The sequence below is a fragment of the Lathamus discolor genome, chromosome Z (genome assembly GCF_037157495.1).
Source record: "Lathamus discolor isolate bLatDis1 chromosome Z, bLatDis1.hap1, whole genome shotgun sequence".
Lineage (NCBI taxonomy): Eukaryota > Metazoa > Chordata > Aves > Psittaciformes > Psittacidae > Lathamus > Lathamus discolor.
Genome location: NC_088909.1, coordinates 72,958,075 through 72,970,424, shown reverse-complemented (window position 1 = coordinate 72,970,424; position 12,350 = coordinate 72,958,075). Strand labels below are relative to the sequence as shown.

The window sequence follows — 12,350 nt, the reverse complement described above, 5'->3', positions numbered from 1 at the left end:
TTACACCCATTGCCCCTTGTCCTGTCACTGGATATCACTGAAAAAAGCCTAGCTCCATCACCCTGACACCCACCCTTTACATATTTGTAAACATTGATGAGGTCACCCCTCAGTCTCCTCTTCTCCAAGCTAAAGAGACCCAGCTCCCTCAGCCTCTCCTCATAAGGGAGATGTTCCACTCCCTTAATCATCTTTGTGGCTCTGCGCTGGACTCCTTCAAGCAATTCCCTGTCCTTCTTGAACAGAGGGGCCCAGAACTGGACGCAATATTCCAGATGCGGCCTCACCAAGGCTGAGTAGAGGGGGAGGAGAACCTCTCTTGACCTACTAACCACTCCCTTTCTAATGCACCCTAAGATGCCATTTGCCTTCTTGGCCGCAAGAGCACATTGCTGGCTCATGGTCATCCTTCTATCCACCAGGACCCCCAGGTCCCTTTCCCCTTCGCTACTTTCCAGCAGGTCACCCCCCAACCTGTACTGGTACATGGGGTTGTTCTTCCCCAGATGCAAGACTCTACACTTGCCCTTGTTAAATTTCATCAAGTTTCTCCCCGCCCAACTCTCCAGCCTGTCCAGGTCTCGCTGAATGGCAGCACAGTCCTCTGGTGTGTCAGCCACTCCTCCCAGTTTTGTGTCATCAGCAAACTTGCTGAGGGTGCACTCAGTTCCCTCATCCAGGTCATTGATGAAAATATTAAACAGCACCGGTCCCAGCACCGACCCCTGAGGAACTCCACTAGTCGCAGACCTCCAGCTAGATTCTGCGCCATTGACCACAACTCTCTGCCTTCTTCCTTTCAACCAGTTCTCAATCCACCTCACTACTTGATCGTCAAGCCCACACTTCCTTAGCTTATCTATGAGGATGCTGTGGGAGACAGTATCAAATGCCTTACTGAAATCAAGAAAAACTACATCTACCGCTCTACCCTCATCCCTCCACCTAGTCACTTCCTCATAGAAGGCTATAAGGTTGGTCATACATGACTTCCCCCTCATAAAACCATGTTGGCTGTTCTTAATGACCCCCTCATCCTTGATATGCCTAGTGATGGAGTCAAGAATAAGTTGTTCCATCACCTTTCCAGGGATGGAGGTAAGGCTGACCGGACTATAATTACCCGGGTCCTCCTTCTTGCCCTTCTTATAGATTGGTGTGACCTTTGCCATCCGCCAATCCTCAGGCACCTCGCCCGTTTCCCACGACTTACCAAAGATGATGGAAAGTGGCCTAGCAATGACCTCCGCCAGCTCCCTCAGCACCCGTGGGTGCATTCCATCTGGACCCATCGATTTACAGATGTCCAGATTGCATAGCTGATCCCTAACCCAATCCTCATCTACCAAAGCAAACTCCTCCTTTGTCCTGACTCCTTCTGGGGCTATAGAAATCCGGGGCCCTCGGGGAGAGTCTGCAGGAGTAAAGACAGAGGCAAAGAAGGCATTCAGCACCTCTGCCTTCTTTATATCCTCTGTCTCCAGGGCACCCACTTCGTTCAGCAGTGGGCCTATATTGCCTCTTGTGTTAGTTTTATTTGCTATGTATTTGAAGAAGCCCTTTCTACTGTCTTTAACCCGACTAGCAAGATTGAGTTCCAAGGAGGCCTTAGCTGTCCTAATTGCCTCCCTACATCCTCTAACAACTGTCCTATATTCCTCCCAAGCGGCCAGCCCCTCATTACATAATCCATAGATTCTCCTTTTCCACTTGAGTTTGCCCAGCAGCTCCTTGTTTAACCACGCCGGTCTCCTAGATCCCTTACTTGATTTCCTACTCATTGGGATGCTCCGATCCTGAGCTTGGAAGAAGCGGTCCTTGAATGCTAACCAACTATCTTGAGCCCCTTTACCGCCTAGTACACTTTCCCATGAGACTTCCCTTAGCAGTTGACTGAAGAGGCCAAAGTTGGCCCTTCGGAAATCCAGAACTGTGGCTTTGCTGGGTATTCTATTCCTCCCACAGAGGATCCTAAACTCCACCATCTCATGGTCACTGCAGCCAAGGCTGCCATTGACCGTCACCACTTCGACCAAACCCTCCTTGTTGGCGAGTACTAAATCTAGCAGCGCTGCTCTCCTAGTTGGTACTTCCACCATTTGTCGGTCTTTTCTTCCAAGTAACAAGTGGTAGGACAAGAGGAAATGGCCTCAAGTTGTGCCACGGAAGATTTAGATTGGGTATTAGGGAAAATTTCTTCACCAGGAGGGCTGTCCAGCATTGGAACAGGATGCCACAGAAGTGGGTGAGTGACCATCCCTAAAGGAACTTAAAAGACGCGTGAATGTGGTGCTCAGGGATGTAGCTTAGTGGTGGACTTGGCAGTGTTAGGATACAAGCTAGGCTAGATAATCTTAAGGATCCTTTCAAACCTAAATGATTCTATGATTCTATGATTATTATGCAGTTGAAAAAAAATATGGTTTAAAAAGCATTTTGTGAACGAAAAGTGTAAGCTTTCTCCCACTCTTGGAACAAACGACATCAGGTTACATCTGATGTTTTACAAGCACCTTTTCTTTTGACGTGCAGTGGATTTTACAAGTTAACATTCTAAATAGCATTTCCATACTATTCATTTAGAGAGAGTAAGTCTTACAAGGCAAACCCACCAAGTGCAAATGTACAGAGGATTTATTAAGTGTTCCACAGCAGCCTGTTAGCTGTATTCATGAATATTTGCATGACTTTAAGATCTTACTTAATTGGTAGTTACATGCAAATCTCAATAACAACTTGATTCTGGAATGAAAAAGTCCCACCAGAGTTTTAATGAAATACCTGAAAAGCAAATTCATTGCAGAAGCAGAGCTTGAAAAAGGGCCTATGGGTAATGAGGCAGAAACATGTGTGCAGTTATGTGCAAAGTAATACAGAAACCGTAATTACCAGGTAATGCTGAGCCATCAAACAGAATATGTTTTCCCTCACACCCTCAGCTTTTCTTCCATCACCAGCTCTGCATTACTGCTGACCTCTGATTTGTAGGGTAAGGAGACCTTTCCCCGACTTCTTAAACTTCCTGGATTTAAAAGTTCAGGAACAAGTTGGCAAGATTCAGCCAGGGAACAGGCTTGCAATGTCCTTTCTGTGTCTGTGACACGTGGGTTGTTCGGTTTTGTTTTTTTTTTTTTGTTAAATATAATTCAATATGTTAATTCAGGTTTCTAACTTGAATTCTAAACTACCTCTCTGAAAGACCTCTGTTTGTACGTGCCTGCAGACTTTTGACACACTTTATCCTTTCCTCCTTTTCTCCATTTAAAAATAAAATGTGAAGACAGGAAGAACGGTCAATCAATAAAAAGTAGTTCTGAACCCAGAGAACTGTTTTAGAAATCACAACAACCAAAACCACATACATGTCTATGCATACCTATTTGGAAGTAATGAAACTTCACTAACATGAGGACGTGTCAAAACCAACACAGAGCGACAAAACTGAGCTTTGTAATCACTGGTATCATGTGTTATAGGTAAATTATCTATATCACAAGATAGGCCAAAGTGTGCCCTGTTAGCTAACCGTGAATTTAAAGAAGCTTCTGAGAAACCTTATTAATTGAATTACAGACACAAGGAACTAATAAATGTTGCATAGGGTCAGGCATTATTGTCCCAGAAAAGCCAGAGTTAATTATTAATATCAGGTGTGGAGTTACAGATCCCAAAGTGCTAGGTATACAGTGCTATGGGCACTTCAGTGCTGCAGAGAGAGGATGCATTACAGCTCTCAGAGGTTGTTGCTAATGAATAGAATTCAAGTGGATTGCTCACATTTTTCAGTAACAGTTCAGGGAGGTTTCAGTCTCCAAGACCCAAAAACTCATTAAAAAGAAATGTCTTATTAATATTGATTACCCAGGACTTCTCCAAGTCTTAAAAAGATTGGCTAAAAACTGACTGCAAAAACAACTGTTGTCAGGCACAGCTCACTTGAAAAGCAGTTCAGTGGTAATAATGGGCAAATTATGGTGTCATTTAATACCCAGCTGGCCTCCAGAACATCCAGTATGTCCATAGCAAGAGAGATAAAATACTGATTCATTGTAGTACAAAGAGGGCATCCAAAGATGAGAAATTTCCACCATCCCACACATGTACCTTATGTATCTTTGGGTTTTGTATATATACTTAAAAATATTTCCAATTCATCTGTTTTGATGGGTAATCTAAGTCATGTAATAAAATAAATGATGCTAAAAAATACTGAAAATTTGCCACATTATATTCTCTCCCCGGCAGATGAAGCGGAGACTGCTCTGCTCTTTACTGTTTTTCTTAGAAAAAGCCAAAAAGTTGTCATGGCTCTCTTTAAATCTATATTTAATTGGAAGTCCTTTAAAAAGCCTAAGCTTGATATTTGACTGCCTTTTTAATTTTTATATTGTCATTTTATTTGTTGTGATAGTTTGTTAACTGGCTTTAAAGTGAGACCACTATTGGTACATATCTGGACTCTTTGTGTTCAAGTCTCTGATTGTATGGTAACATAATAGGCTTTGCTGGTGGATATAAACTACACAGTTGTTAATAGCCTTTGCTATTAACCCTCAGAGGTAAATTAGGATATCTTTCCCTGGAGGTTTTCCAATTTCAACAGTTGAAGTGGTGCCCATGAGTTTTATTTTTTGTGCCTTTTTCTAATCCAAAAATATTTTCAACAGTTTACTCCCCTTTCTAAATCTCAACTTTGTAAGTAATGATTGATAGTCATTATCATCTAATGGCTCTTCAGGTTATTTTGTCCTGGCCAAAAGGTTGCCCGAGTAGGCAGCATCAAGAGGAAAAATCATCTCCCATTGAAAAGGCACAACAGCAGTACTCACAAACCATTAAGCAAGTAGGAGAAAAATAAAGAGAACAAGAAAACCTTTCTGAACAGGAATATTAGTCTTAGAAAAGAGAAAATGTCTGGACTCCAAGTACATGTGTGCTCTCACCGGCACAGACCACTATGTACCCATCCCACAGCCTAACCTCTGTTTCCTCAAGGTTGGGAGAATGGTGATGTAGTTTCCTGCATAACACCCTTTCAGGGCTTGTTCCTCACTTTTTTCACATCTCCAGACCTGTAAAGATCTGACCTCAAGGTGAGGTGAGAGTCTGATAGTGCCGGTACAGTTCAGCTCCGAACTGCAGAGGAACACTCTGCAGCAGAGCACTGTCTTCAGCTATGGTTTTTCAGAGAATAATCAGGGGCTGTTTGAAATGCATCTTTCAAGACACAGGGATGTAAATTAGAAATTAGAGCTGATCTAATTTGCCAGTGCAGCTCTATTAAGAATGCCATTTAAGCTAGGTCTTGACAGAAGGCATTTTATAGAGACCATATAGTTCTGCATCCGTGTTCTAAAGTTATTGTTCATTCATGCATTTTAAGAACAAAGATTGAAGGAAAAGTTTAACTATTTTACCAAGTGGTCACTAGAGCTAAATACAAATAATCTTTCCTACCCTATACTTTCTTATCAATTTCTTATAACACAGAATTAAGTGGAAGTTAAATCTTTACCCCCAAATAGGGGAGGGCTCAGACAAATTAACATTTCTTAAAAAAAAAAATAAATGTTTAGAATCATAGAAGAGTTAGGGTTGGAAAGTACCTCAAGATCATCTAGTTCCAACCCCCCTGCCATGGGCAGGGACACCTCACACTAAACCATCCCACCCAAGGCTTCATCCAACCTGGCCTTGAACACCGCCAGGGATGGAGCACTCACAACCTCCCTGGGCAACCCATTCCAGTGCCTCACCACCCTAACAGGAAAGAATTTCCTCCTTATATCCAATCTAAACTTCCCTTGTTTAAATTCCTTTATTTTCATTTAAGATGCTAAACACAGATTTAAAGGCCTAATTCTCAGCACACAGGTTTAAAAACTTCACCAATAATAGGTTTTATCTTTTTTTTTTTTTTTTCATTCCAGGTGTTTGCTGAATTTATGTGTTTCCTCTGCTGAGATATGAGGACCCTGCCAGAACTGCAACACTCTAAATAAAATTGCCTGGAATAAAAGGTGACTATTTTTGAAATCTTATTTGACAGAGAAACATCGTAATAAATGTAATTCTTAAGTTATGAAAAGTAGATTCAAAATAAATAAACTGATCTGAAGAACTGTAACTTGTTTTTGGAATACACATTTTTCTAGGACAAATCAGCTGATTCTATGCTTCCAGGCCTTCTTCAGAGAGGGCTGTAGCAAAGGAGAAAAAAACCCACATTTTTGCAAACTGCCATAAGAACACATTGATGCATCTTGTTTACTAAAACAAATCTTCTAATGTCAGCAAATGAAGCAGAATGCTTGTGTAGTTTCCAGACTAGATTTCATAAATACAAGAATTTAAAAGTCACTGGACTAATGGACTCCTAGGTACAGTTGCTGCCCATGCTGAATATACAAGGCCCACTCCACCCTGAATACAAACAAAGAAATCATTAAGATAAAAAGGCAGACAACAAGGGTAGGAGTTTGAAAATTCACTAGTGGTTTAAAGCCCACCTCAGAGAAGAAAAAAGTACAGCAGTGTAGCATTCACTGAGGATTGCTAGAAGAACTTTCTCTTTTCCAAGATAAAAAACTCAGCTCTCTCAGTCTTTCTCTCTTCCTGCAAGAGGTGCTCCAGATCTGATAATTTTTGTGGCCCTCCTCTGGACCCTCTCCAGCAGGTCTATGCCCTTCTTATGTGGGGGCCCCAGAGCTGGTTATAGTACTCCAACCAGGGTCTCACCAGAGCAGAGTGGGAGAATCACCTCTCTCTACCTACTGGCCATGCCTCTTTCTGTGCAGCCCATGACATGGTTGGCTTTCTGAGCTGTGAGCACACACTCGTAGCTCATGTCTAGTTCTTCATCCGCAAGTACACCCAAGTCCTCCTCCACAGAGCTATTCTGAATCCCTCCACCTGCCAGCCTGCACTTGGTGTTAGAGGAGTCTCTCAGCAGGATAAGAGCCTGCAAGCATGATGCCTCCTGCAACTGGAATAAGAAGGCTTTGTCAATAGGCTCCCCTTGATTAGCAGCCTGTAGTAAGTGCCAACTACAAGGTCCCCCATGTTGGCTTGGCGTCTAATTTTTTCCCACAAGCTTTCAACCAGTTTATGGCTACTCTTCAGAGACAGTTCTTCACAATCTACCCATTGCTTGACACAGAGGGCAATCCCTCCATTCTTCCTCCCTCACCTATCTCTTCTAAACAGCTTGTAGCCATTGATAGCAGTGGTACAACACAGTGGGATTCATCCCACCAAATTTTAGTAATTGCAACTATTCATAACAGCACAGTGGCTTCCAATTCCTTCTGTTTGTAGCCCATGCTGTGTGCACTGGTGAAGACGCACTTCACCTGGGCTATCAGCCATGTCATCTTTTTAGAGGAACACAATACTAACAATAATAACAAAAATAACAATAAAAACAACACTGAAAAAAAATCCTTTGAATTATTTCCTTTGTGCTTCCATGTTGGTTCTTATTACCTCAAAACACTCTAGCTCCTATCTGTAGGACTTCAAGTGGGCTCCAGTGCACCCAGCATATCACAGAGCAATAGGCTGAGGGCCCTCACAGCAACCCATCTCTCAGACCTTGGTGCATTATCCCCTGGTTTGTAATGAGCAAGCCTGATGTTATCCACTTCCTCCTTCAAGTCTTGTTTAAATCTCTGCCAATCAACCCCATTAGCTCATGAGCAAAGACCTTCTTCCCTCTTTCAGAGAGAAGAATCCCATTTAACACCAGCAGTCCTGGTGCCATGCAGATCATAACACAACACCAGCCATGGAGCCATGTATTAATAGACTGGAACCATCTGGCTCTTCCAATACTACTACCCACAGCTGGAAGGACAGAGGGAAAAGTTGCCTCTGTTCCAACCTCCATTACCAACCAAGGCCCAGAAGTGTCTTTTGATTGACCTTGGACTATGTGGTGCTGTGAATGAGTTATTCAAGTCATAGGAGCAAAAAATGAATTTTGGCAGTTTTGGCAAAAGGATAAAGTTCTCTTTGTTTACCCAGTTACCTCTGTTTGCTGGAAATGTAAGTGTAAATGAAAACTTAATCTTTAGCCTTAAAAAAAATACAGTGATAGGTTTTCTAGGGCAAAATACAGTTTTATATGTGGCATACCTTAAAATGCATGAGATCATTTTAATAATTTTCTAATTAGTTTTGTGTTTTGTAAGTTAAAAAAAAAATCAGTTTTTCTTTCTGAAAAGTTAAAAAAAAAAAAAAATCCTCTCTTCCTACCCCAGTAATCTTGAGGTATTCCTGAAATAGCATAATTTTTCTTGAATAAGATACTGAATTTATAATTTACCAATTTTTATCTAACTGAAGAAAAATGAAAGATTTTACAGGGTGGTGTAATGGAAACTTAAAAAAGAAAAATATTTATGTTTTTCATATCTCATTTCAGGTTTACAGAGACCAGAAAGCCCTGATCTGCAATGCCATTTACTTCCACTTTCTGTGAAAGCACACAGTGGGAAAGAGAGATTAGAGATGGTTTGAAGTTAATTATACCAGTACGTCTAAAAAACCCTAAAAGTTCAGAAAAACAATGCAAAGTGCAAAGTGGGGTGGCAGATATTCATTATGGTAATCAAACCATACTTCAGGACAGACAACTTCTTTTTCATCTTCCATGGCTTGTTTCGTAGTGTGGCGATTAGTTTCTTTTTTTCTTCTACCTCTTCTTTCAACTTGGCCAATTCCTCCTCTGTAATTGGTTCCTCTTCAGAGTCGGAATCAGAGCTTCAAACAAAAGCAGGAAGAAAAAAAGAATTACCAAAACTCAGAAAGGACAGAAGTATTCACTGAAGCTTGGTGTTAATTCTTGTTAACTTTAAGACCTAGACAAATGCCTTCACTGTTGCACAGGGGGGAGTACACAGTTCACTTAGACTTGTCGTGAATTTCAATATGAAAGGCAAAGCCCAAACACAAAGTTCAGAGCTACCACTGAACCAGCACAACACCCAGAGCATCCCATGGGGAGTGGGCAGGGCTCCTTCAGAAGTGTCTGACAGCTGCTGATTGTTCCTTCAGGATTAACCAGACTCCTGAGAGTTCAGCCTAAATTCAGCCAAGTGAGGAAACTTGACTGAGGCCATAAAAATGAATTTGTTCACCCCACTGCAGTGTGCCACAGGAGAGAAGAGACACCACAGACACAGCAAAGACAAGTTTAAACGCATGATGAACAGCCCATCCACTGATCAAGGTATTTCAGAGATGGGAAGGATTCAAAGCCACGTAGCAGCAAGGCTGTGATGTGTCCTACCACTCTAGGTAAGCAGACACAATAGTAATTGGCATCTACAGATGTGCTGTGTTCGTAATCTGAACTTCTCCATGCACCAGTTTGTAGCAGCTTTGGAAAACATTGCTTTGGAAAACATTTGGAAAGCAATGGCCACTTTCCCTAAAACTTGCATAGATATCCTTTTCTGTGAGCAATCTTACCTCTCATATAATTGTATCTAACAAATCATTAGCAACAAGTGTTTCCTCTTCTTACACCAGCAAACAGAAGAATGATAGAGAGGAAATTATTAGACTCTAATTTCCTGTCCTAAAAAGTTGACAGCAATGACTGCCACTGACCTCTTAGTAAGAACACTTCAATGCATTTCTATTTGCTTCTCTATTGCTTTCTTTGCCTTCTTTTTTTGTTTTGAATGTTTGAAAATGTACTGCTGCTTGGGTTTTTTTATAGTTTTGTAGATTGTTATGGAAACAGTTCATTAAGACTTTATCAAGCAATAGTTTTCAGACTGTTTTGCTTGTAATTCATCTTTCTGAGGATTTGGTATTCAAAATCTGAAGTCAGAGCTGTATGTTTCATTACCTAAGTCACCTAACTGTATAGTTTCTATCCTCTCCATAATTAGAATATCATAAACTTCTTCTTTGACCAAAACAGTGTGACATAAAGGTCAAAGGGTTTATCTGTATGACATAAAGGATAAAAAGGTTTATCAGCAAGAATATGAATGAAAACTTTCAAAACATATCAGCAAGAATATGAATTTAAAAATTCAAAACAAACAAACACGATAAAAGCAAAATTCTCGCAACACAGCAAGAAACAAATATCTCATTTGGTCATCCATCTTTAGTTTCATGAAATACACATCACTATAGCATACAATACTGGGGATTGGTTTAAAAATTTCAGATATGCAGGAATAAGTTGGCAAACGAAAGAAAGAGGCTTTCATAGTTATCAGATGCCCTGCTATTGAAGACTCAAATGTTATTGAAAAGACTGTCATGTTAGAAAGCTGAACCCATTAGCCACAAAATTTCATGTGATAAAAAATTGTGCCACAGAAAATATAAATCTACAGAAAGGACTGCTATTGAACACCAGACAGATCAATTCTTATGCAACCAGCAAGTTAAGAACTATGTGAAAACTTAAGTCAGACTGATAAAGGTAAATAAAAAGATCTGTGCATACGATTTTGAGGCATTATAATGAAAAAAGAGCCATGCCTTTAAGAACAGAAGGATTAAAAGAGTCAGATTTCGAGAGAGCTTTAAATCCATATTTTTTACAACCAGCTGCTTTGCATTTTACATTTACAGGCAGGCATCAATGTGCCCGATATTGAGGATTTCCTTAGGAATAAGATTGCTGCGTTGTGCAAAATGGAAATATGCAGTTTTACAAGACTGCAGTGGGAAATATGAGTGGTAAGGGCCGATGCAGTGAGTTTCCAGAGGAAAAGAAGCTGGGCAGAACACAAGAGGTAAAATAGGAATAATATTGGCTCTTGTTCCCATTGCCAGCTACTGTTTTGTCTTTGTAAACATACCTCGTCTTTCATTTTTCACTTTCCTTTGGAACCAGGAAAATAATAACATTCCAAATTTCTAAGCATTTTTAAAAAAATCAGTATTTTCAAGAGTGTTTACACTACAGAGTCAAACTTCATATGGTTACAGAAGATTTTGCCTTTAGCTCAAGTGGTTGAACACTGAGAGATTCAAGCCAGGATACCAGAATTCTGTCTTAGCCTTCCATGAAAAGTTGTGATTTGTACATTTGAAAGGCAGAAAGATTTACTGTGACCTTCAGGCTATCACAGAGCATAAAACATCACTAAAAAGTTTCACATCAAGCCCTGATTTTCCTTGACTCCAATTCAATCCATACAACGCATCTTTTTCTAAGTCAGTAGAGCTGTAGAAATCAATGGTGCATCCTTAAATGACACACATTGTGAAATTGCTCATATCATCAATCTGTGTTTTGTTTTATGCTCATATTACAAATGTGTGTTTTGGTTCTAGTTTCATCTCCTCTTTATGGAAGTATCTACTTGTCAAATGATATTTTGTAAACGCCATTTTATAGAGGTAAAAAATAAGGCGAAAATTTTTCTTGGAGCTCGGAGATTTTCAAGGAAATGACCGGTAGGACTTTAAGAGGCTGGAGTGATGAGTGAATAAATTTGACTATATTTCTTTCTTTTTTTTCTTTTTTTTTTTTGTGTGTGTGTGTGAAAATTCTATTGTTTATTGATAATCCTCATAACATCCCCTGGCAGTTAGTGCTCTTCAGCAATGTTCCTGCTAGCAAGAAGATGCAGTGCTTGTACTGCTTTAATCTTCGAGGTACAGCTGGAAAAGCATAAGCTTTATACTCTGGAGTAATCCTACTAAACAGTTGATTTGCTCACATACAGAGCTACACAGTAAAACCAGAAGTCGCACAGGCTAGGCTGAATATGAGTTTCCTTCTCTGAAGATTTTTAGCTTAAGCATACGGTTTCCACCTAAGACCAATCAGTCACAATTAGCCAATAAAGAATATAGCTTTTCAACCTAGGAATATCATAGTCCTTCACAGTGAGTCTATAAGGAGCAATTTATCACAGATATTTTTGGGATGATGTGGCAAAAGCCACAATGAAGTAGCAAATTCAATATTATCACCCTGTGTGGAATAGTATCACATTTAGTTTTACTTTCCTTTTCTTTTTAATCTTTTTTTTTTTTCCTGTTTGGTTATTTTTTTCTTTCTCAACTTCTTATTTTACTTTTTTCATGCTTTTCTTGCTGAAATTTCTTGGCTATTTCATAACTACAACAGCAAGGTTTACATTTAAACAGGAGGAAGCATTTGCTGTGATAGGTCCTCATGAACTTGCTAGAGAGGTTATATATCTATGCTGTCACCCTTCTCTTCTGAAGGTTTACAAATCCTTTGTCTGAATCAAGCTAAACTGACCACCAGCCTATTTAACTTCGTTTCTTACATTTGCTGGTTTTCTTTTAAAAATCTTTTTAACATATTCTTATATTTATTTCTCTGCATTCTTGTCAGCTGG

The 12,350-nt window shown here is 40.0% G+C and overlaps 1 protein-coding gene across 1 annotated transcript in view; it reads right to left on the bottom strand.

The window, feature by feature from the left end:
- Window positions 1–12,350, bottom strand: part of TMC1 (transmembrane channel like 1) — a 64,097-nt gene that overhangs the window by 41,737 nt on the left and 10,010 nt on the right. Inside the window, exon 4 of the mRNA XM_065662014.1 lies at window positions 8,623–8,763. Coding sequence (XP_065518086.1) covers window positions 8,623–8,763 — 141 coding nt within the window. The remainder of the gene's footprint in view (window positions 1–8,622; window positions 8,764–12,350) is intronic.